Genomic DNA, 26,701 nt, shown 5'->3' with positions numbered 1-26,701 from the left:
GTTTAACATATCTGGTTTAGTTGAACAATGAGGTCAATTTTTTTCCTGAAAATTAAGTTTGATTTGGCAGATAGAGTTGATGGCATGACTGGTGTTGTCATTAAAGTCAGTAGAAAGAGAAATTCCATAATTTTAAGGAACTCATTTTTTCTGTTGGTTAAGGAAAATAAGCTATTTCAGAAAACACAGTCTCTGCAAATACTAAACTTAGAAAACAGATATTGATTTTAAAATGTAAAGAGAAAGAGCTGTAGCTTTTCAAAATGATTTTATGGAAAACTGTTCAAAGACCACTACGTCTTTTCATAGAAAATCATTTTAGCCCTTAAGGAAGTTAGAGGGTTTAGCCAAGAAATGGTTAAATGAACTCACAGTGATTTACCTTGAAAATAATGCCAATCTTTGAGATGCACAGGAATTAATGTAAGCAGGAAATTCACCCTCCTCTCTAAGTAAACCTTGACCTGAAGATTTTTCATTGATTAAAAACAAAAAGGAAAGAATATGTAGCCTAAGTCCTTCAGAGACTTGAAAGAAAATTTTTCTTACTAATTTTTTTATGACATAGGATGGAGCACTATATGCTCAAACAATGCTAAGCACAGCAATGCACCTTTTAAAGTTATTTTTAGAAATGTGGCTTCCTGGGTTTTATTATATATTCTATGACCCTTCTGTTGCTGTTTGCCACCAAATGTATTAGTGAGTACACTTTGATTCCAAGAGAAGAAAACAATTCAACTTGGCTTAATCAAAAAGAAAAAAAGGAACTTGATATAAAAATGTACATATATCGCAGAGCTCAAGGGTAAGAGTGAATGAGGTCAGGTCTCAGAAGGCCTTAACCCAGCGGTATTCTTCATCTGCCTCTCATCTCTGCTTCTTTTTCCTCCTCTGCTTGATGATTCTCATCTGAAGACATCTCTACTTCCCTTTGGTATAACAAAAGGTCACCTAGTTAGAAAATGAATGTTCATTATTCACTATGTCCTCTGATGTTGAGACTAAATATTTATCCTTTTATTTCCTGTTCCATATTCTAAGGGAAGACTTTTTCATGATTTCACTTGGTCAAGGTCACATTACTAGTCTGTGGTTAAGAAATGGGGTGCAGTGATTAGCACAAACACGGTGTCAGGATCCCATATGACGCCTCTACTGATGGGGATGACCAGCAAAGATCATTCAAAGGCATCTACCGAGGATATCTTCTGGTCAGGATTCACCAGATTTCCACTCATGAAATTTTATAAAAATCATCAGATAATAAGTCATGGTGATTCACTAATTAAAAAATAAATAAATAAATAAAAAGAATCATCAGATACAGTGATCCTCCAGAATTGTCCATTGTAATTAAAAGAAAATGTTATCACATAAACAAAGATGGAAATATACAGATAAAGAATTGACTATTTTTACCTCATGTGAATAGCATTTTTTCTACTGTTTTCTCATTGGGGTTGTATTTTCTTTGCCTGAGAGAAAGTTAGCAATAAATAGCATCAGTGTCACTCTTAAAGGAGCCTATTAATTTAATAATTGTGCTAGTGGTCATTCAGAATAAAGATTTTGGACCTTGGAGATGGTGCAGGGAACTAGAGTGTCCATGTAGCAAGGTCCTACCAATTCTATTCCCAGCACTGTATGGTTACCCTAGGTACCCCTGGGAATGACACAGAGCACTTCCCCCGGAGTTTCTCCTGAGCACTGTAGGTGTGACCCCAAAGCAAAAAACAACTTTAAGCCATTCCATTTCATTGCACTGAGAAACAATATAAATCAATATGAGAACTTATATTCCAAAAGCTTAAATTTGGAACATCTCTAGCTAATTTCTTAGGCTTGTTCAGTGTGAAGCAGCTGAAAGATGGCTAAGTAGGAAACTGTAATGCCTGAATGTGATCCTGAGATGCCTTAGGAGTAAATTCCACAAGCAATCTTTTAATTAAAAAACTGTGATTTATAAAGTTACAGATAATTGCATTTTAGGCATATAATATTTCAACATTATTCCCTCCGCCAGTGCTCCCATACTCGTCCACACCCAAACCCCACCCGCCCCTTGACAGGCACATTACAAAGTTTCAGCACCTGCAGCTTAGATCTCACGTTTTCAGTGTTGTTGAATCTGTGTTTTGCGTATTTGTCTATGTCACTCGCCCTTGTCACCAGTATAACTGAAGTCCTGATGCCTATTCACCCATTATTTCCCATTATCTTCTTTGCCTCTTGATTTCTTTCCTTCTCTGTCCCTCTGCTCTCTAAACACTGGGGTCAAGGATGACCTAGGCATACCCCTTTGATTGTAGTACATTTTTACAAACACTTTTAGGATTCCCTCTATGCTACTGCTCAAAGATATTTAAAATGATCTGTTTTCTGGCTCAAAGTCTATCACCTGGTTGACAATGAGGAGTATAATCATAGAGATGCAAACCAAAATAGTTTTGGATAAAAGTAAAAGAATGAATCATTGTTGATATTTGTTTTGATAAGAAAAGAAGCTAGGTAGTATCTTCAAAGCCGAGCCTGCTGTCCACAAGCCCATGAGAAGGGAGACTTGTGTTATACGGGTCCACAAATGAAAGATCTCTGTGTACAGTATGATATTCTCTCTACTGAACCCATCTCTCACAGTTAAGCACCCTTGAATGATTACATGGAGTTTTGTATACAAAAGTTTCATTCTCTTGGTTAATATTTCATTGTTCTTGATTGAAACCCATGCAAAGGTCTAACCTGAGTCAAACAATGAATATCCTTTGGGAGTATCACAATCTTGCTCACTTTTGCTTCCAGATTTTTGTCTGCTTTTGAGGGTAGATTGTCATTAGTAAGCCTGACCTAAACCCAAAAATAAATCTTCAGCCCTACAAATTGTAATTCCACCTTGGGTAATAACAAAAGTCATCTCGTACTTGTCCACATGTGCACTGGCTCCCAAGAAGTACAGCTGTGAAGGTCCATGATTTTAAGTCCCCAGCCTCAGTCCCTAAGTGGAGACTGGCCACCCTCTGCCAACCCTAATAAAGGTTTTCTTTGAACTCAGAAAAGAAAAATTGAGAACAGAGCTTGGAAATCTTCCCTTAAAACCAGGATTGAATATGGGCAATGGCTCTTCCTCTACCTCATACTCTTTCTTGCTTCTTCTCTGTTTCGAAGAGAAGCTCATACACCCTTTTATTCTGATGCTTTCTCCTAATTCTTTGCTTGGTTTTCTTGCCCAGAAATGATAAAGCAGACTCATAAAAAAGCCACAAAAAACAATGATTTGTCCTGATTGATCATATTTTTACCCTTTCATAAGAACCCACTCTCTGTCCTTTTCCAGGGAATTCAAGAATTCTTGTCAGGGTTTCTCTCATTCAGAACGAAGTAGGCAGTGCCCATGGAAGGCCTTGGGATTTCACATGAGGGTGGTATATTCTGGGAGCCAGCAATTCAGATAGGTAGTTTAAGAGGACTACATAGAGGAAGTAGATTTGTTTTAAAGATGAAATTTGGCAGACATAAGGGAAGGGGACTCAGAGTAAATATTTATATGGAAATTCATGATTTCAAAATGATTCCTGTATGGGAGGGAACACAAATAAATTACATTATTTTCAGGTAGGGAAGTCACACGTGTGGGTGCTCAGGGTTTACTCCTTGCTCTGCACTCAGGAATCACTTTTGGAGGTGTTCAGGGGGGTCATATGGGGTGCCAGGGGGGATCAAGCCCAGGTCAGCTGTGTGCAAAGCAAACATCTTACCTGCTGTACTATTACTCTAGCCCCCAACACACGTAGAACACTATACCTTAGAGAGCCTGTGAAGGTTTTCCAGTGCCTTCTGAAGAGATTTCAGTTCCTTAAAAGAAATTCAGAACCAAATGCTAGAAATGCAATGGTCCTTCACCCTTATTTATCCTCTACATTTTTCCATCCACAAAATAGAGAAAGTATAGCAGGTGAATCTGGAAACTTGATTTTAATGGATTGTATTAATGGTCTCCCCTGAATTTTAATTATATTTGGCCAAAGTGGAGTACACGTAGGTGGAAGAGAGAGAGAGGAGAGGGGAGGGGACTGGGTGGACTGACTTCCTCCTGCAGCACAGATCCATCTGTTGGATTAGACGTGATGGGCCTGATAGGGCTCTATACAGAAGATAACCACTTTCTCCATTAACCCTTTCTTCATCTGACTTCCAGTCAAGGGCAGTAACAATCTGATGTTACTGACCCAGTTTACTGGGTTTCTTTGCAAATCATCATTTTATCCAAGTCTTTTCAAATTTTCCAAGTTGAGTAAGTCAGCTATTTTCTCCAAGGCCCTTAGCTGATGTAAGCCAAGAAAAGTGTCTTCAACAGAAGACTGACATTTTGCATCCTGGTTTTAAAGGTATATGAAGAGCATGAGAATGTATTAGAAAAGATTAAGAAAGAGAGTGGCAGTTAGAGGACAGAAAGTCTGCTTATGAGGTTTAGATTAGATTTGATGCAAACTTGAATCTGACTAGTGGTGATCGACCTTATATTGGAGGTAAGAAGTAAGCATGTCTCAAAGCTGATTCTTGTGTGTGACTCTCAGATCATTGGTAATGTCAGTAGAAGATGTCCAAATACCCAGGAATAGACATATGTTGGACAACAGGGAAGAAAATATTCTATAGTTAATATTTTTATAAATGAAATTAAGAAGCTGAGGCATAACAATACATTATGTCATTTTAATTATTTTTATTTTCTTTAAACAATAACATTCATGAAAGCATAGGTTTTTGTGCCCTTTATATATTTTTATAACTTAGCATGTTAGAGTGTTGTCTAAATTACCATTTCTTATAGTCAATATTAAACCTACTACATAATGAGAAATCATCAATTAAACTATTTCAAAGTTTTCTCTCAGTTCCAAAACTGCAAAATTAAAGTTGACTAGTGAACTGGTTTCCTTGGACTCTACATTTCCTATTTGTAATGCAATAAACCTTTCAACTGTTAGGAAGCCTTTACTCTGGCTTTATCTTTACCTTTGCATTAGAATTCCAAGAGTCAATGCAATTTTTTTAAATTAAATCATTCCTTCCTTACTGCACAAAATTAGAACTGTTACTTTGGATTTCTACCTATATAGTCATCTTGATCACTCTGTTGGATCAAAACTACAATATCTTGGATTCCATTATAATTTGATTTGTTGATGAATCTCAGAAAACCAGAGACAACATTGTTTATTGCTTAAAATGTGATCTGTTTTTCATAGATAAAATAGAGAGGATAGGTGAAAAACCATATGACTGAGATCTGTAGGTTTCCAATGATACTTAAAGAGTCAGGCTTTGTGGGCCATATCCTTGGGCAAAGAAGAAATTGAGCATTAAAACACTGGGGCATTTCATGGAGTTGGGAAAATGAATTATGTTTATACTTTCCAATATCACCCTCATCCTAGAATCTTCTGTTTGGAAGTCATTCCCACAGCTGTCATGGCCAAGGAGGACACTGAGTCAGAGAGGATTGACTATACTCAAAGAAATGCTGCATATAATTGAACTTCCATCTTGGTTTAAAAGTCATAAGTTGACCACCTTTTGACATATTGTGTACCTCTTGAGAACCAGTAACTTGTCATAGTATATGTATATCTCTAAACTCCATGGATTAACAGTTAGGACTTGTCTCATTAACTATTAAATCTAATTTTTCTGACATTCTTCACTAGGATCTGGAACCTACATGAACCTCACATCCTAAAGCAATACTTTACTTGTTCCAATGATCGATAATTCATTCATATAACCCACAAAAAATATTACAGGGCCAGAGAGAGAGGGGGGGCGGGGGATGAGCACATGCTTTGTGTACAGGAGGCCTGGCATAGATCCCTGGCACCAGGTGACACCCAGAACTGACAAGGGCACAAAAAAGGACTCTAAAAGTTGAGACATAAATGCTGGATATTCCTGGGCATTTTTTCAACTTGATTGATCTTCATTCTATTCCCTTGAAGTTGAAAGTAAATGATGTACGGACAACTGACCTTTGGCAGTCATTATTGAAGTCTATAATCAGTTTGTAATCAGAAACTCTCAAAGGGCAGTAGAAAGTGCCTTAATCTATAAGAATAAGCATTTATAATCTATGGAAGAAACTGAGCATTAAAACACTGGGGCATTTCAGGGAGTTGGGAAAATGAATTGAATTTTGTTTACACTTTCCAATATCACCCTCATCCTAGAATTTTCTATTCAGAAATATGTGTCTGTCTGTAAAGCACTATTATCCCTTTGTTCATCGATTTGCTCAAGTGGACACCAGTAACATCTCCATTGTGAGACTTGTTATTGTTTTTGGCATATCGAATACACCATGGGTAGCTTGCCAGGCTCTGCCGTGCAGGTGGGATACTCTCGGTAGCTTGCTGGGCTCCCCAAGAGAGGCAGAGGAATGGAACCCGGGTCGGCCAAGAGCAAGACTAAGCCCTACCCTCTGTTTTCCCCTAAAATTCCAGAAAACAGTAAGAAAATCTGGACCACCTAGTTGCCACTTTTAACTATAAGCATATTATTTAACTCATCCTACTTTTTAAAGAAGTCATTTCTAAATGAGAATGTGAGTGAAAATAATGTTAATGCATAAAAAATTAGAAAATTCACATATATTTCAAAATGGGTTTCTGTTTTACTACATATATAGTATGTCTTTCAATAGTTTCCTGACCATTTAAAATATTTTTTACTATAAAAACTTAATTTACAGGCCATATGTCAGGAATTTATGTGGTGTGTACATGTTTGTGTATATCTTTTTGCTGATTCTTAAGCCACTTGAAAGCTATTGTCATTTCAGACTGACTCCAACTAGTCAAAGAAATAAAATATGTATTAATTTATAAAAAAGACTTCCTCATATAACATGTTCTAATCATTTTTCTCTGAAGATAGACATTTTAATACATGGAACTGATAGAAATAGACCCCAGGGCAGAATTCAAAGCACTTTTTGATGTTTTGTCTTGGTTCACTATAAATCTTGCATAGCAAGAAGACAGCATTTCAATTTTTGACATAGTTCTATGTTGCATTTGCTTGTTTCCATGCAATCTTAGATGAATGTGCTATAGTAAAATCAAATTTGCCCGTTGAAAAGGGTGACTTGTTTAAGTGAGGAAGTGAAGGAAGGCGATGAGATTAGTGGGATATTATTACTGATAAATCATAATTATATCATGACATGAATCAAATGCATTTAACACCCTTAATGAGAAAAATCAGAATTTTCAATATTGTGCTTATGTTGTGCTTTATTAGAACAACTAGAAGGCAGAAAGGGTTGAGGGTGAAATCACTTTCAGATGTCCCTTCAGTATCTTCTTTGCTGTACTTCTGAGAGAACCTTTTCCCTCCCTGCTTTCAAATAATCATTCTCACAATTTTTCCTTAAAGGCATCTTTAGGGAGGCTCTTATAAGTTCAACAATCTGTTTACTGTGTTGAAATTTCTAGTCCACTAATGAATCAAAAGACAGAATCACAACAAAAATTAAAAACCAACTCATCTTCATCTTTGTCAAGATGAACCTAAATCAGAAACATTTAGGAGAACGCTCAGAACCCGAATTTAAGAGCAAGCCCGGGAAGTCGGGGTGCCGGGGAGCCGGGGGCGGGGGGGCTGCAGGCAGGGTCCGGGATAGCCCCTCGGGGTGCAGCCCCCGGCTTTCCCCGCCACACACACGCGCAGACACACACACACACACACACACATATACACACACACACACTCGATCCCGCCCCGGCCCCCTGATCCCGCCCCGCCGACGCCCCCCCCCCCCCCCCCCCCCGACCGCACGCACACTCACAGCATGATCCGCGAGACGTGCAGCCGCACCGGGACGCTCCGGTCCTTGAAGGCGGTGGTGATGAAGCAGCCGAAGCTGGAAATTTTCTTTCTCCATCAAGACGCTGACTTGAAATATAGATAACACAGAGAGAAGACGCTCGTCTAGGAACCAGACGTTAAATCAACTGGTAGCTTGATTCTGGTCTTCTGTGCTCAGAGAGTGGTAAGAAATCAATTTTGTTAGAGAAGCGGCAGGCATTCTGGTGAGCAACGCGGCCCGGACAATGCTCCGGACCCGAATCAGGGCCAGCAACACCGGGGGGCCGGAGGGAGGAGGTGCCGCCTGCACACCTTCTCCGGATGGAACCCCGGCGACACTGAGCAGCAACTAACACGGCTCCAGGATTCGGGACTGGGACAGATCCGCGACCTTTTCTCTCAGAGAGCCAGCCCTGTGTAACCTCAGAGAGCCAGCACCTGAGTAACCTCAGAGAGCCAGCACCTGTGCAACCTCCGAGAGCCAGCACCAGAGTAACCTCAGAGAGCCAGCACCTGTGCAACCTCCGAGAGCCAGCACCAGAGTAACCTCAGAGAGCCAGCACCTGTGCAACCTCCGAGAGCCAGCCCTGTGTAACCTCAGAGAGCCAGCCCTGTGTAACCTCAGAGAGCCAGCACCGGCACAACCTCAGAGAACCAGCACCTGAGTAACCTCAGAGAGCCAGCCCTGTGTAATCTCAGAGAGCCAGCACCTGTGTAACCTCAGAGAGCCAGCCCTGTGTAACCTCAGAGAGCCAGCCCTGTGTAACCTCAGAGAGCCAGCACCTGTGTAACCTCAGAGAGCCAGCCCTGTGTAACCTCAGAGAGCCAGCACCTGTGTAACCTCAGAGAGCCAGCACCTGTGTAACCTCAGAGAGCCAGCATGCATGTGCCATCCCATACATCTAAGCAACAACCCCCATGACAAATGGAGTTATTAATATGAATAAATTTTTACTGCGTGTTGTTAAAAAAAAAAAGGTAGAAATCAGAAGGGAACACCTAGTAGAGACTATTGGGAGGACCCACTCAGGTTGAAAGCTGCGTGCCAAAAGTAGACTATAGACCGAACATGATGGCCACTCAATAAATACCTCTATTGCAAACTACAACATCCAACAGGAGAGAGAACAAAAGGGAATGCCCTGCCACAGAGGCAGGGTGGGGTGGTGGGGGTTGGGGTGGGGGTGGTGGGAGGGATACTGGGAACATTGATTGAGGAGAATGGGCATTGGTGGAGGGATATAAATGAAATGCAAACATGAAAGTTCATAAGTTTGTAATTGTACCTCATAGTGATTCATTAATAAAAAACTTTTTAAAAAGAAACACTTAGCAATTCTTTCATGTACTTATCAGCATTTATTAAGCACCTGTTCTATGTTAGCCACTGTCGTAGCAGCAAGAACTATAAAAATAGATAATAATTTACCCTCTGGTGGAGAGGGCAGATAGAGAAGCAAATAATGCCAATTTTATAATATGCCCAGGAGAATCACAGGGAAAGAAAGAATATCTTTTCCTCAGGGGTAAGAAAAATGGGAGAGTGAAGAACAATTTAGTGGCAGTTACTGCTTCACTCATCTCAATTCATGGAATGAACTCCCTGTATGAAAAGGAGGAATACCATCTTCTGTGGAGTTAGGTGAAGGAGAATGAAGCAGGCAGATCAAGGAAAATGGCGGCTACTGTACAGAGAATAACAGAGTTATGTCTGTTTGCTTATATGTTTGTTTGCTTGGGCCACAAATGGCAGGTTCAGGAGTTACTCCCATCTCTGTGCTCAGGGGAGGACTGTCAGTCATTCTCAAGGGAGCATGAAGTTCTAGGGAAAAACTTGAGTTTTCCACTTACAGAGCATGCACTCAAACTTTGAGCTCTCTGGCCAGGGAACGTTATTTTTAAAATCTTTATGGCAGTATTAATTGTGTGTGGGTGTGCTTATGATTTCTCTTTATGTTTTAAAAATGCATTGTTTTAATATAAGAAAATGTCATTTTGTTGCCCTTTCAATTTTTTATGCATTACAAGCAGTCATAATTCCAAGAGAGATTTGACAAAATATGTCAGTAAATCCAAAGTATGGTGCATTTTTTAAAAGTTGAGGTTATTTCTGAGTCATAATGAAATAAGCTCTGTTTTTGAAGACAGATTCTCATACACTGTTGTCAACTTTAGACTGTCTAAAGACATTTAGGAAAAAGAAAGTGGCTAGGTATTTGCTGAGGGAAATCACGAAGACAGATAATTAACTTCAACACGGCAATCAGTTTCAATCAAGCAGATTATGTGTCTAAAAAATTTAGTAAAGAATTTAGAATGAGTTTTCACAAGGAGCGATTTATACCAGAAGAATTTCATTCTGATCAGAGAAATGTATATGGGACTTGACTCTTTTCAATTGTGGTACTTTGAAATATGGAATGTATAAAGAAAAGTGAGGAAGAAAAAATATTCCAAAAGAAGTAAAGAAGTAAAGTACAAAAAGTAGAAGTTGGGGCTAGGGCACTAGTACAGCGGGTTAGACATTTGTATTGCATGCTACTGACCTGGGTTTGATTTCTGGCATCCCATATGGTCCCCTGAGCACCACCAGGAGTGGTTTCTATCTGCAGAGCCAGGAGAAACCCTCAAGCATCACTGGGTGTTGCCCCCCTCTAAAAAGACAGAAATCAGAAGCTATCCAGGCAAGTGAGAGTACTTACTCAGACTTTAGCTGTTAATAGAACAGGACCATTCAAATTATAGCAAAAGACTAGTTCTGAGGGTATTTTGTCTCTTATTTTTTGCAATCTATCACATATCAGTGTTATCGTAAACTATACTTAAAATAAGAAAAGAAATAATATTTGCTTAGAAAATGTAAGAGGAGAGGAAGAGAGGGAAAATGAATTCAAGAGAATATAAATTTCAGCAGGGTGAAAAAGAGCAAGCAAAGATATAGAGAGAGACAAGCAAGTGAGACACATTCAAGGGAAAATACAGGCTTGAAGAGCAAGCCTATTTTATTTCTCTTTCAAAGCAAATATTATCAATAAAACATTTTTTTCAGAAAAAAAGAAAAATAATGTCTCTAAGTATCTTATATTAGTAAAGACAGATTAACATTATTTATTTAATTGCTGCACGCTTTTCAAAATACTTTTCAATTTTGTATGTTTGAAATAGAATGATCAACAGAATAAGAGTAAAATCAAGCTCCGTACATACATCAGTTTGAGTAATTCTGTAATATACAACATGGTACATATTCAAATAATATTTGAAAAATAAACTGTAAAATAAAAACATCAGCCCTGCCTGTAGAATATTCATCTGTAGACACGTGAATTTACATTCAGAGACATGAGTATAAACACATGAAAACAGCTAGGTGCAATTTTCTAGATTCTTGTGTAGTGCCGTCAACTTTGAATTATCAAACAGATTTCGATAAAATCAAGTTCTGAGGTGAGAGCTACAGGAAATCATAATGATTGTTGATTAACTTCAATATTGCAATCAGTTTTCAACCAAAGTGATTATGAAAATTAAATAAGAAAATGGGAGTGAGTTTTCACATATAGCAATTGACATAGAAAAAATATTTTATTCCAATTAAAGAAAATACCAAAAGCCTGGGCCCTTCATGCACCTCCCTGTCAGGGAATCGAACCCCAGTCTCTCGAGTGACAGGTAGGGATACTCACCACCAGACTAACTCGGGCAGGAGTGGGTAGGGCGTTTGCCTTGCACGTGGCCAACCCAGATTCGATTCCTCCGCCCCTCTGAGAGAGCCCCACAAGATACCGAGAGTATCCCGCCCGCATGGCAGAGCCTGGCAAGCTACCCGTGGCGTATTCGATATGCCAAAAACAGTAACAGCAAGTCTCACAATAGAGACGTTACTGGTGCCCACTGGAGCAAGTCGATGAACAACAGGATGACAGTGCTATGACAGTGCAGTGCTGAGATCAAGTCTGATAGTAAGTGTGCAGTACCCAATGGAATATAAAGAAAAGAAGTGCTTCCTTTGATTCCAGAAGCAGCAAAAATTCTGACCCATGTCTCATTCATGGAAGCATGACCCATGAAAACACTGTAAGTAGCACAGGAGAACAAGTAGAAAAATTAAGAAGAAATTTGCTGAGAAAATAGTCAGGAAAGAAATATTGAGATTCTATTTCTAATTCTGAATTTGTCTTATTGAGAAAATATTATTTATAACAGTTTCATGCTAGTTATACTTATATCAATTTCATTCATGTGATTTACATGAATCTCAGCACCAGAGTAATAGCAATTCTCCACTACTGTCCTCAGGTCCCTTATCTCGACCCCACGGGTTGAAAAACACTGCCCTATCTCCCACACAGTCTTTAATACCCTATAATGCCCTACGTAATGCTTGCACAAGTATATGTATCATTGGCTCACCATTATCCTATTATTGGTCACTTTGGATATGTCTGAATTTTCATTGTTCTCAATAATACACAATGGGGCTCTTTCAATATAAATCTTTATCTTCCTCTGTTAGTATTTCCTCAAGATTGACTCCTAGCCATTTTACTAAATCCAGTAAGATTGTCCCGGTGTGCTACCAAATGCATTTCCAAAGGGACTGTCCCATTCCACATCTGGTTCACGTTAGGTGGTTGTGAATGAGCAGACACTGAACTCTGAGGAGGAGCAGAGTGGAGCTTGGGCCCCCGTTGTTAGCATGAGGTTTCCTTAAGGCTAAGCTACAGGAACCTCGGTCAGCTTTATTCATACTAATTGCATCCATATTCTTGGGTATGTTCCCATTAAAGGGTTCTGCCATAGCAAGATCATATTAAACAGTGACAGGTTTTGTGGTCAGTGATATTTATTTCCTGCCTGGAAAGATGAAAAAAATATGGCAGCTGTTGTATAATGTGAATGAGTTTAGTGAAATTTGCTGTCCCAATTGTTTGGTTTTGTGACCTCTGATGATTAATCCTTTCCTCTTGCTTTTGTGGCATTTTTGGTTATGTTTGTAAACCCAATGCTTTCTGAACTTTTTCACTTTGGTTCAGCTTCTTTCTTTAGGACTTGAAAATGAAAACTCTAATTCTCAAACATTCCCCTTAACGTATACTCCTTCTTTATCAGATAGGTTTGTTTCATTTCTCTGATTGTGCCCCTCCTCACCCAAGATTCTTGCTTTACTTCTCAAAAGTGGAATCTTCATCCTGCTTAGAGACAGTTATATAGTTGAGTATTTCTGTTTAATTTTTATTTCTGTTTAATTTTTTTCATGATTTCATCCCACATTTTCTTTAACATAATGTATCATATTATAACAAAATATAGTCATATTATAGTATTATGTTATTACATAACATGTATAGTCAAACTATAGTATTATGTTACTAAATAACATTCACAATCACAATCACAATATCCCATTAATCACCGATTTCTCAGGCGGGCTCAGTAACATCTCATTTCGTCCTTTCCCTGAGATCTTAGAAGTCTATTTTGACTTGGCCCTCCTAACAATGTTGCACTGGGGGCTCTTCAGGGTCAGGGGAATGAGATCCAGCTTGTTAGTGGATTTTGCATATGAATACACCATGGGGAGCTTGCAAGGCTGTCCCATGGGGCAGGAAACTCTCAGAAGATTGCCATTTTCTCCTAGAGGGAGAAGTAGGTGAAAGATATCGCTTCTGAGAGCTTGCTTTTAAGTCTCTGGATGGTGACCGTTGATGGGATTAAATAACATTATAGTGGCATAATATAATATTTTACAGGAATATATACTGAATGAGAAAAGGCTGTTTTAGTCGACTAAATATATTTTCTTATGATAATTCATGGTTTTTGCAATTTAATTCTACCTATAAATTCTCAAAACAGTTTTAATGTGCTGCACAGTAATTTCACACCACACATTGTCGTCTTGGTGGTGACTGCTTTATGATAAATGTGTAAATGTGAAAATGTACCCCAAATCAAGTTCTCTAAGACACCATCATTTCTTTAGGACTCCATAAAATCTTCCCCCTTTTTTCCCCTTTTTTTCTACCGTCTTTTGTCACAGAGTTGTGGTTAAGGCATGCTTTGGCACAGTTTCCATCTGATAGTTTAAAAAAATATTAGCCAAAACACCTAATGAAACTTGATGTTGATTTTCCTAAGTTAATACTGTGACAACTTAGTAGTTTGTTGACCTAGATTACAGTGATAAATTGTGCACAAATCTAAATAAATATCTCCTCACCAGAGTTGAGGAAGATGTTTTTAAAGACCTGGAGTATTGTTTCTTTCTCATTGTTGTTTATACTTGGACTATTGCTTCTTTCCTAATTGTGGCCTCTGCAACACTTTGTCCTGCTTAAGTTTGAATTTTAAACTTGAAAGTCAACTTGAAAGTCAAGCTGGAGGGATAGTACAGGGATTAAGCATTTGCTTTGCATGTGGCTGACCCCCTATTTAATCTCTGGCACCACATTGATCCCCCAGTACTTTTTCAACTCCTGATACAGCTCACAAGGTCCAGGCAGAACCACCATCCAATTTGCCTGAGAATTGCTGGGAGGAATGAAAGTTGTGTGTTACATTTGATAAAATAGAGACGCTCTCGTGATAGTCGTTTCAAATGCTATCTTTGTCTGGACCGATGACTCAACTCTATTTTCATATCTTCAAAATTCCTTTTTCTAGTTTTGCACAAACTTCATTTTTTTGTGTATCATATATATCTCTTCTGTTTATATTTGCAACTTAGATGCACCTATTTTATACAGAAAAAGACAAAATAGTGACTATAATTTAAAATTGGCAACTTTCCTTAGGAACATTATATTCAAATAAGATAAAACTTCAACTGGAAATTATCAGAAACCAGATATAAAATAAAACAAATATGAGTTTGAGAACAGAACAGTGACATATGTAAATTATGTCTATCTACTCTATCCACCTCAGGGAAGCCCCCTAGCTACTCTTATGAGATGGTATTTAGTCAGCTGGAAAAATGAGTGGAAAGAGGCAGGAAGTAAATGTGGATGCCCCGCACAGTAAAAATCTTTGTAAATTCAAGTGTGATTTTGTGATAACCTTAGTCAAGTTAGTGTCATTTGTCTCTGGTTTTTGACAAAGTATATTGTTAGAAGTGGTCATAGGTAAATAAAGTGGAAAGCGGGTTAGTGGGTTTGGTTTCATCATTAAATCTTTGGACTCTATAAATTAGATTATTCTTTCTACACATATCCAGTTGAATCCTATCATACCTCCAGCACATCCTATGTGCCATCATGAAGAGTGACCAGGGCTTTCTTTTCCAGAGGACTTCAGTAGGGGAAGAATTCCAGTTGCTCCCTTGCTAACAAAAGATTTGAATGAGATAATTGCAAAAGTCATTGACTCTAAATTAATAAATGTTTAAGTAAAAAAATGACAACTATCTGTGGGTATCTACATGAAGCAGGTACTTTTATAAACTTGCTAATGCATTTAAGATATAGAAATCCAGTAACTTTCACATTCCAAAAGATGTAGAGGCAGGAGCCATAGACTGAAAAAATCCCATAAATCCAGAACAGAGTACATATTCAGTACACACTAAGAGTTCTAGAAATGTTGGGTAAACTAAGAAAATACACAGGAAAGATGATAAGTCACATTATCCACACCATCATTCTACCCTCTTAAGATAGTGGTCAGGACAATAATTTCTTTGATTCAGAATATTCTTTAGTGCAGAGAAAAACATATAAGAATCATTTCCATGGTAGAAATTAGAGCAAATTCTTTACACAGATGCACAGCAAATATCTTTTCATTTGATTATAATTTTTTCTTTCTTCAAATCAGTTTGATAGTTCCAATGATCACCCCAAGATGATCTTTTTCTTAGTACTCACAGAAAGTGGAGTTCCCCATACTATCCAATAGACAGATATTTATAGATGGGTTTTGTGATACACTCTAAAGTTAGAAAGCCTCATAAGTGGTATTCTTGGTTTTGACTTTATAGTTTCTACCAAAAATTTGAGCTCATTTTTCTCTGGGGGTTTCTAAGCCTATTTCAAAGATTAATTTGTGACAGCTTTACTCCCCTAGGATGGGAGTTAAATGGTGAATTTGACTGAAAAATCAGACCAGTTTCTCAGGCATACAAAATGACACACAGATGGCATACAGTGAATTAGAGAAAACCATGTTTCTTGTTCACAAAAAGAAACCAAAATACAACCAAGACAATTTAATAGATAAAATTAAAAGGAAACAGATTATAAAATAGATTAAAATAATGAAATCACTTAGAATGTATGTAAATGAATGTTTACCTTGAAATAGAGATTTCTTCCTAGTAATAGCTTAGATATGTCCTGTTTGGGGTGGAGGTGAAGGTTTGGGGGGTTGTATCCTCCCCAGCAGTGCTCAAGAGTCCAGAGCATAAATGGCAATTCTTGGCCAAACAGACCAGAAGTTTCATGCAAGGGCCTGAGGATTTGATACTTTCAGTGAACTGCAGTTCCAGGAATTTCTGGAGTACCTGGCTGTGCCGGCGTAGGGCTGCACCAGCTATACTCAGGAACTTGCAGTGCCAGGGATGGAATCTGGTTGGCACGCATCCCCGTTCCTGTCATTCTTGCCTGTCATTCCCTGATAGCCATTATTCAACAATAAGATAGTCACCTATGCTCACTGTTGCCCTGTTTTTCTTTCAACTTCAATAAAGGTTTATTCGCTTATCTAAAGAGGCATCGAACAGCAATCATATTCTACCCTAAAACTGCCCAAATAGTGCCATAATAATTTTCTCTAGCATAATAATTTCATTTTATGTAAGTGCACGTTTTATAGCCCACAAAGCTAGAGATGAATGTGCTTATCTATAAGAAACCTTACCTAAGGACTGCAGAAGAGAAAAAAATCAAAGCCATCAAAATTGAAAAGGATAAAATAAAATTACCTCTACTCAGAAATAACTTGATTGTGTACATAGAGAATATCCCAAAGAATCCACAAGAAAGCTACTAGAGCCAATAAATGGATTCAGCAAAGCTGCAAGATAAAGTTATGCGGCTAAACAGTAACCATGAAAGAGATGAATAAGAAATTAATGAAGCAATTACATTGACAATAGCCTCTACAAGAATAAAATACTTGGGAATAAATTTAACCAGGGAGGTTAAAGACTTGTAAAATTATACTAAAATTACAAAGCATTATTGAAATAAATTAAAGAAAACCAAACAAATATAAAGACAACTTGAGCTTCTTGATAAGAAAATCTGGTATTGTCAAAATCTGAATACAACGCAAAGCATCTGTGGATTCAAGGCAACCCCTAGTAAAACCCTAATAGTCTTTTTTTTCTTTTTAAAAGAATTGTATTGTAACATCGTGATTTACAAAGTTATTCATAGGTAAGTTTTAGACATACAACATTGCAGCATGGGTCCCACCACCATGTTAACTTCCCTCCACCAATGTTCCTAGTTTCCTTCCCATTTCCCCTTCACTGGCCCGCTCTATGGACAAGGCACCTTCCTAAGTTTGGTTGTTAAGGTTTGGATGTCTTGATTTCAGTGTTGTTGACTCTGTGGTTTGGGTATTTGGCTCGATCATTCCTAATAACCCTGATGTACCTGAATCCACTGACCTGGCTGGCCCCCACTGCTTCTCATCTGCCACTTCTCCCCTTCCCTTCCACTCTTTCTTTCCTTTTTCTTCCCTATGGGTCCAAGGTTGACCAAGGCACCCTGTCCCCCACCTTTCAAACACTGCATTACTTCATCCAGTTATAAATTTTAAATAACACATATAAGTGATATAATTCTGTTTATTCTTTTTTCTTCTGACTTACTTCATTTAACATGATATCTTCCAGTTCTATACACAAATTGCATGATTTCATATTCCTACAGCTGTGTAGGAATATGAAATTCCCTTGAATATATATACTACATCTTCATGACGCACTGATCAGTCTTTGAACCGAGGTTGATTCCAAAACTTAAGTATTGTACTGAGTGCATACATTTAACAGCTGTTTTACATAAATGTAAATGCTAATTCTCAGATTCATGTGGAACTGCAGCTGTACTAGAGTCACAGTGTTATTTAAACAGAACAAGGTTGGAGAAATCTTTTTCTGAGGTCAAACCTATCATGAAGCTACAGCAAATAAAAATATCATGTTGACATGTGAATATCTATATATTTAAGTGAACTGAAATTGAGAACCCATATATAAATTCATACTTCTATGACCAATTGATTTTCCCCCCTCATCTGAGACCTGAGGCAGGATCTCCTTGATGCATAAGCAGGGATTAAGCTCAGACCTCAGACTAGCCTTTGGCATAAGTCTGAGCTCTCTGCCTGGATGTTTCTTGCTAGGGAGTCTGGCATGGCTGTAGAGATAAACTCAGTGTGAGGAGAACATGGATTTAAAAATATGAATTTCAAACTTGATGGGCAAGTACCTTAGGCTATCAAGCCATCTTGCAGCCCCCATAATCAATTGATTTTTTGACAAGGGTTTTCAATCTATTCAATAGAGAAGGAAATTTCTCCAACTATTTATACCTGCTTTGTACACAACAGATAACTGTGGAACTAATCAAAGTGCCTGTTGACATGTGAAAGGTTATACAAAACAGCATATATAATAGTGGAATCTTTTTTAGCCATAAAATTTGATTAAAGTTCTTATACATGCTGAAATATCAATTATCCTTGTCTTTTTTGAGGTGGGGGCACACAGAAGTGACCAGGGTTTACTCCCTTATTTGTACTCAGGAATGACTCCTGGCAGTGCTCAGAGGAATATTTGGAATGTCAGGGATGGAGCCTGAGCCAGCTGTAAGCAGAGCAAATTCTCTACCCACTGCCCTATTTCTCCAGTCCCAATATGCCGAACCAAAGAATAAATATTGTGCAATTACATCTATATGAGAATAGGCTTATAACTTAAAATACACAAGTACAATAAAGACAGTAAGTTACGTTGCTGGTGGCAAGTGTGGGGCATGCCCAGGTATTTGGTGGTGTCTAGGTGTGGTGCATCTAAATGACAGACCCAGTGCTTAAGCATGATATCCTTCCTACAACAACCAAACCTACAAATGTGCCTGTTAAGGAGGCAAGTTGTGTTTGGAAGAGAACGTGTGAACAATGATGCAGGGAAGCTGACACTGACGGTGGGATAGGTGTTGGAACATTGGACACCTGAAATTCTCCTCTAAGACACTTTGTAAATCACAGTGCCTCAATTAAAACATGAGTTTGAAAAAATTGAAAAACAAGTCTCATGTACTGTACCCCGAAGTCATTCATTCACACCTATCCTCTGTATATGCAACTTCTTGAGTGTTTGGGGCCACTCCATTCAGTTTTCTACTTGTCAACTTGAGAAAGTGTGGAAAGTTTCTTCTACTTTATCAGTGTCTATCTTGTTCTCTCTTTCCTCTCTCACTCTTTCCTGAATAGAGCTAGTTTTCTTTCCTGTGAGAGTTGACAAAGAACCTAGGGACTGACTGGGTGGAGTCAGGACCGTAACGCCCATGGTAATGGGGAGCGCACAGGCTACTATGAGTCCTGAGCTCCCCAGTCACTGGGAAAGTTGTGGGATAACAAACAGGACAGAGTGGAATCTTCCCCTCTCTGTCAGGGCTGCCTCTTGACAGGGCTCCACCCCCCTCACCCCCCAGCAACACTTCATGTTCAACTCAAGAAATGTGTGTGTTTCATTATTTGGTTATATATCATGCAGTTGTTCTTGTGATGGGCATTTTATCCCTCCTTCAGTTGGAAGTGGGGTTGTTGTCTTCTAATGAATCACTTGACTTTAAGTAATTAAAATACAATAAGAAAGTGATCAATATGGAGCCTAGTTCATCATAGTAAATTATGTGGTTCTAGATCAATATGTGTGATTGCCACAGACATATCTGTTTTACAGTCTGAGAGGAGGGAAAAACTATTATAATGATTGCTTCAAAACACTCAATCTCTAATTTGCTGTCTAAAGGGTTAGACTAAGAAGGAGAGGAACAGGCATAGAATGACTGCACTCATTTGTGAAATATAAAAATAGAAAACAACAACATAGTATGAGATTAACACTCAAGGACAGTAGACACAAGGGCCAGGAGAATTGGTTCACAGTTGGAGGGCTGCCTCAGGGCTGTGGGAGACGGAAGCTGGGACAGAGAAGGGACCATTATGGCAATGATGGTTGGAAGAGATTACTCTGAAGATGTGTGTTGCAAGTGGGTAAAGAACCAAACATGATTGCCTACCAGATTCTGTATTGCAAATCATAATACCCGAAAAATAGAGCTAGAGCGAGAGCGAGAGAGAGAGAGAGAGAGAGAGAGAGAGAGAGAGAGAGAGAGAGAGAGAGAGAGAGAGAGAGAGAGGAGAAAGGAGAAAGGTGCCTGACACGGCAGCAGGCTGGGGGGTGGGGTGGCAGGAGGGATATGGGGGATATTGGTGGTGGAAAATGTACACTGGTGAAGGGATGGGTATGGGAACATGCATGACTGAAACCCGATCACAAAAACTTTGTAACAGTATCTCATGATGATTCAATTTAAAAAATAAATTTATATTTTTAGAAAAAGTGTTAGACTAGGGACCAGGAGTCAGTACAGAGGCTCGGGTACATACCTCGCATATGTCCAACTTGGGTCTGATTCCCATCACCACGTGACCCCGAGCCTGAGTGTTGCTGGGAGCAGTCCTGAAAGCCTCTGAGCACTCGGGGGTGTCTTGGGCAACCCAGGCACCACAGAGCCTGAAAACACTATATCCTCAGATCCTTGCGTTGAACCCAACCAGTTGGCCAAGATCTGCCAGTGGACCCCAGGCCTCTTAAGCACTGCTTGGGACGTTATCCCTAAAATAAAATAAAATATCAGACTGATTCATGTGCTCTATCCCTTGGCATTGCCACTGAGAAAGAATTTTCAGCATCGGTGTTTTGGCACTTTCCTTAATACCACTTTTACTTAGTATTATAAAATTCATTGAGGGTCACTTAAAAAAAGTCAAGTTTTTTAAAACAGCAAGTGCTTTTGATTTCTCTGGATCACTTGGAATCTAAATATCCAAAAGTCAAATTAAAATTGCTTTCAAAAATGTGGTTGTCTTCAGAACTAAGCAATCTAGTAAAAACAGAGATCAACAAATGGGACTACATTAAACTAAAAAGCTTCTGCACCGCAAAAGATACAGTGACCAGAATACAAAGACTATCCACAGAATGGGAAAGGATATTTACACAATACCCATCAGATAAGGGGTTGATATCAATGGTATATAAAGCACTGGTTGAACTCTACAAGAAGAAAACATCCAACCCCATCAAAAAATGGGGCGAAGAAATGAACAGAAACTTTACCAAAGAAGAAATACAAATGGCCAAAAGGCATATGAAAAAGTGCTCTACATCACTAATCATCAGAGAGATGCAGATCAAAACAACCACAAGATACCACCTCACACCACAGAGACTAGCGCACATCCAAAAGAACAAAAGCAACCGCTGTTGGAGAGGATGTGGCGAGAAAGGGACCCTTCTACACTGCTGGTGGGAATGCCGACTGGTTCAGCCCTTCTGGAAAACAATATGGACGATTCTCAAAAAATTAGAAATTGAGCTCCCATTTGACCCAGCAATACCACTGCTGGGAATATATCCCAGAGAGGCAAAAAAGTATAATCGAAATGGCATATGCACATGTATGTTCATCGCAGCACTGTTTACAATAGCCAGAATCTGGAAACAACCCGAATGCCCTAGAATGGATGACTGGTTGAGGAAACTTTGGTACATCTATACAATGGAATACTATGCAGCTGTTAGAAAAAAGGAGGTCACAAATTTTTTATTTAAGTGGATCGGCATGAAAAGTTTCATGCTAAGTGAAATGAGTCAGAAAGAGAGAGACAGACATAGAAAGATTGCACTCATCTATGACATATAGAATAACAGAGTGGGAGACTAACACCCAAGAATTGTAGAAACAACTACCAGGAGGTTGACTCCATGGCTAGGAGGCTGGCCTCACATTCTGGGGAAAGGGCAACTCAGAGAAGGGATCACCAACTATAATGTAGTCGAAGGCCATGTGGGAGAAGGGAGTTGCGGGCTGAATGAGGGCTAGAGACTGAGCACAGTGGCCACTCAACACCTTTATTGCAAACCACAATAGCTAATTAGAGGGAGAGAACAGAAGGGAATGCCCTGCCACAGTGACAGGGTGGGGTGGGGGGAGATGGGATTGGGGAGGATGGGAGGGATGCTGGATTTACTGGTGGTGGAGTATGGGCACTGGTGAAGGGATGGGTTCCCGAACTTTGTATGGGGGAAGCATAAGCACAGATGTGTATAAATCCGTAACTGTACCCTCATGGTGATTCATTAATTAAAAATAAATAAATTTATTAAAAAAATGTGGTTGTCTTAATGTCGTTAAAAAAAAACTTATGGTAATGCATTCATAAAGAATAAGTACACTGGCTAGACTGTGTGTCTCTCAAAAACTTCTACCAGCTAATATCCTGAAAATGTAGTTATATTTAAATACTTTTTTTTTGTTCCTGTGTGCTTTAAGAAAAACTAAAGAAACCGTTAACTGTGCCTTCGAAAATCCAGTTTATGGGAATTGGAACAACTCGGAGAAAACAGAGGTGAGTGTTGATAGCAAACTGTCTTGCTTCATAGGCACCAGCACACATGCAGACACAAGCAACCACAGGGATGTTTGGGCATGTTTTCCTACGGAGGCCAAGGGGAATGTTGGTAGAGCAAATTCACTTGGGGATGGGAAGACGTTCCATTCTCTTTAAATGCGCAGTGAGAATCTCCCCTGCCATCCCAGTTTCAGTTTGCTTATAAAACCAGTGCACTGTTAAATGGCTTTGTGGTCACTGTTCCTAGGCAAGGAGAACCGACAATCTGGAAAATATCAGCTTAACCCACAAAGTATTAGTCAGCTATTCACAGTAACTGCTCATTGACTCTTTTTCTATTTTCTTCTCAAAAGACAAAAGGGGAGAGAGCACTGTGTGCTCTCTAAATTTAGATGTGAGCAGTGAGGGCCAAGGCCTGATCACCCAGAGGAAGGAAGGGGACCTCAGTGCATTATGTTTTTCTTGGCCTCCTGAGGGCTCCCTATCTGTGCAATAAGCAACAGACTGGAGGGATGACCAGCAAATTCTCCCATGCTTTTTGTTTGTTTTGATTTTTTGGTTTGGGGCCACACCTAGCTGTGCTCAAAGACTTTCTCCTGGCTTTATACTCAATGATCACGCCTGGCAGGGATCGAGGGAATAGTGGGTACCAGGGATCAAACCCGGGTCATCCATGTGAAAGGCAAGTGGCCTACTCACTGTACTGTCACTCTGACCCATTACTCTCATGTCTTCATAAATAGATCATGTGAGTACTCGTTTGGGTATGAAATAGAATTATCTATGACATTACTTCAATTTATAAAAGTTTTCTGAGATCTGATTTTAGAAATATCCAATCCCATTAGTTTCCTTATCACAGGGGGCATATAGAAATGCGATGTCTTCGTTTGCTCCTACATTTTAAAATGAAAATAGGTCACAAATGTGTGTTATTGCTATTGAAGAAAAATGGATAACATGGTGTCCAATCGCAGTTTCTAGTACTTCCTGGGTTTGGGGATATTTTTTGGTTAAAGTCTAGCACAGTCATTGACTTTTCAATTTCTATATTTTCTTCAAAATGAGGAAACAAACATGCAGTTTAGATAAGAATGAAAACATGGAGCAAAGTATTTCCCAGAGCCCAGATAGAATTAATCTAACTGATTTGTCAAATAAACAAGACATTCTAAAAATGAAAGCATACCCCTACTCAATAGACAACCCATAAATAAATGCATATTTAAGAAGCAAATATATCTTTTGAATGAGGTAGAAATATGTAACATAAACTTATTTTCATCATTTTTATTGCTGTGTGGCAGTGCCCAGGAGTGGGGTCAAACCTATGACCTCATTCGGCAAGATATGTGATTTATCATTGACACTTTATCTGTTACCTCCTTGTGTTCAGTTTTTATATTTAAAAGACCTTTTTATCCTTTCTTTATTTTCACTTTCAGTAGTTGAAAGACAAAAAATGATATAAGAATGAAAGTGATGTGGTTTTGGTTTGGAATGTTTTATATTAACATCTCCAAGTGATAGTAACTACAAAGTTGCTAAGAAGTTGCTTGACTTCCTAGTGGGAAGAGGGTTTTGTAAGAATAGGAGAGAGGGTCCATATAAAAGAGCCACCATTTAAAATGCTCTTCAGACATTTTCCGACTCTTCAACACATTTAAATTGGTGCCTCTCATCAGTGAACCTTGAAAGCAATCTCTTTTTACTTTCATTCTAGTAAAAGAAAAATTATCTCTTTTCCACACTTCTTTCCCTCTCCGTTACAAAATTTTGTCACAGTCCTGACTTTGGGGATTGTTTGATTTCAGAAGCAAATGATTTTTTGTTAATTACACTATTACTGTCTTAGCTGACATTATCACAAAGAAACAGTTTATGAAAAATTCTGAACACTCAGAGAAAATTTTGTGAGTTAGAAATTAAGAGAAGAGTGAGCTAACATATACCTATTAGCTAGCTTTAACCCTTTTCAACCCAGGGTCACATTTGTCTCATCTCTTTAGCTATCATTTCCAAATGTCCCCTACCAGAGTGGTGGTCTTTCTAAGCAGACTATATTTACTTGAGATCACTTTTAGTTTTGGATGGACATTGAACAGAAGCCACAAAGTTCTCACTTTAGTGCTTTCTGCTGAAAACAAAAATGGTACATTTGATGTAACAGGTAAAAGTATATATACTAACAGCATTATCATTCAAAGCCCATGGTTTACTTTAAGTATCCTTCTTGATGTCCATCAAAGTGTTTTTAATAAAATCGCAGGCATTATGTACTTTCAGCTGTAAAGATTTCAGTTGTATCATGAAAATATAAGGGCATATATATCCAGACATATATACCACAGTATTGAGCAAAAAATATGAACTATAGCCCCTTGATACTCTCAAATACTCAGTCACTATACTTTGATTGTCTTATAAATATGTATTGGATTTTTTTATTGTTACCATATTTTAAAACTCTACCTCCATATAAAGTCTGTACATCTAAATTCGTAGATGACTCTTCCGTCTCTTTAATCTGTTAGATATCATTTTTCTCCAGTTTTTGAGTGCACTTATTTAAAGCAATCACTTTTTTGCTCTATAGAATTCTCAGATTTTACATTTTTCGATAAACTCTGAACTCTACTTCTCCAAATTTGATGACTTTGGGTTTTAAAAGTTACATATGTTTTGTCTAATTTAACTTCACTGTAATCAATATAGCAGACTTAGAGATACTAGCACCAAGGAATGATGCAGTCAGGATAGTGGCCATCACCTTTTCACATTCCAGGTGAAGATGGGGCAGTAGCTTCTCTGTCCAGAGAACCCAGAGCACACACTACATCAACCCTAGGCTGGGATCTCAATGACTCAAGCCACTGAAATGGAGGTATAGACAGGAAAGTCAGGATTTCCTACTTATGACTGCAGTAGAAACTTGATGTAAATTGACAGCCTTCTTTCTACCTGATATTGTCAGAAGTCTCTAATTTTAATGCCTAGAATTCTAACCTTCTTGATGTCTTTTTCTTTAGAATTCTGTATACTCCTTCTCAAATCCACTATATGGCAGATCATCAGGAGGCCTGGAGACCATATCTAGTCATCTCAAATAGAATCACCAATGTCAAATACCATCTAGTATGTGTCATTTATGCAAAATTACAGTGTCTGGAAACAAGAAATTCATCTTGTACAATGATAAAAGGGTTTCAAAATTCTAGTGTAATTGTTATATTTATATTTTAATGAAATATATAGAACGTGCCAAATATAAACCAAAACTTGATCGTCATTAAAATACACATGAGTAAAAAGTTCTAAAGTTTCTTGTTTTGTTTGACTTTTGTTACTTTTTTGATTAATCAAATTGTTCTATGTCCTACATTATGAAGTAGGTTTTTTGGTTTGTTTATCTTGTGGCAACACCCAGAAATGCTCAGAAATTACTCCTGGCTCTGCACTCAGTAATCACTCCTGGCGCTACCTGGGGGACCATATGGGATATCAGGGGTCAAACCCAGGTCAACTACATGCTGAGCTAACATGGACCCACTACACAGTCTCTCCAGCCCTTGAAGAATTTTTAAAAGGCTTATTTCTATCTTTAGAAACAAAGGTGAACTTAGAATTTAAAAACTAGTAGGAATGGACAAATTCTAATATCTCCTAGTCAGCACAACCACAAGTAAAACTTATTTCTGCATCTTAGAAAAGCTGTGATGTAATCCTATGCTCCTGTCTTTCAAACCACTTCACAATTATCTTAATAAAGACATATAATTAGTGCTGAAGTGATAATTTATCATTTGCCCTTATCATGTCAAGCACAAGGTAGGGTGCTTGCCTTGCATGTAGCTGCCCTATATAAAATGCTAAGATGTTTAAAGTAAGCAGTTTTAAGCCTAAAATAAAAATTAAAGTAGAGTATTCAAAAACTGGGAGATAGATCAGCTTATTGATTATTACGCATACAGCAGTATGATCTTGGTGAGTACTCTGTTTTCTATTTTCTATTTCTATTACTTTCTATTTCATTAAATATGTTGAATGTTTTCACCAAATCTAAATCAAAGTAACAATGATTACTATGCTGTTCAATTCCTGTGCTGTGTTCTCAAGCTAGCTCCAGGTGGGAAGAGGACCAAGCAGGCTTTTTTTGTTTTGTTTTGTTTTGTTTTTGCTT

At 38.4% G+C, this 26,701-nt stretch overlaps 1 protein-coding gene across 1 annotated transcript in view; it reads left to right on the top strand.

The window, feature by feature from the left end:
• Positions 1-25,631, top strand: part of MALRD1 (MAM and LDL receptor class A domain containing 1) — a 590,643-nt gene extending 565,012 nt beyond the window's left edge. The window contains exons 39-40 of the mRNA XM_012931979.2: positions 22,443-22,518; positions 25,551-25,631. Of these exons, the coding sequence (XP_012787433.2) occupies positions 22,443-22,518; positions 25,551-25,631 (157 nt within the window). The remainder of the gene's footprint in view (positions 1-22,442; positions 22,519-25,550) is intronic.
• Positions 25,632-26,701: the final 1,070 nt, after the last annotated feature.

Source organism: Sorex araneus, chromosome 9 (assembly GCF_027595985.1).
Source record: "Sorex araneus isolate mSorAra2 chromosome 9, mSorAra2.pri, whole genome shotgun sequence".
Classification (NCBI taxonomy): Eukaryota; Metazoa; Chordata; class Mammalia; order Eulipotyphla; family Soricidae; genus Sorex; species Sorex araneus.
The sequence above is the reverse complement of the archived record's forward strand: the minus strand, read 5'-3'. Positions and strand labels throughout refer to the sequence as shown.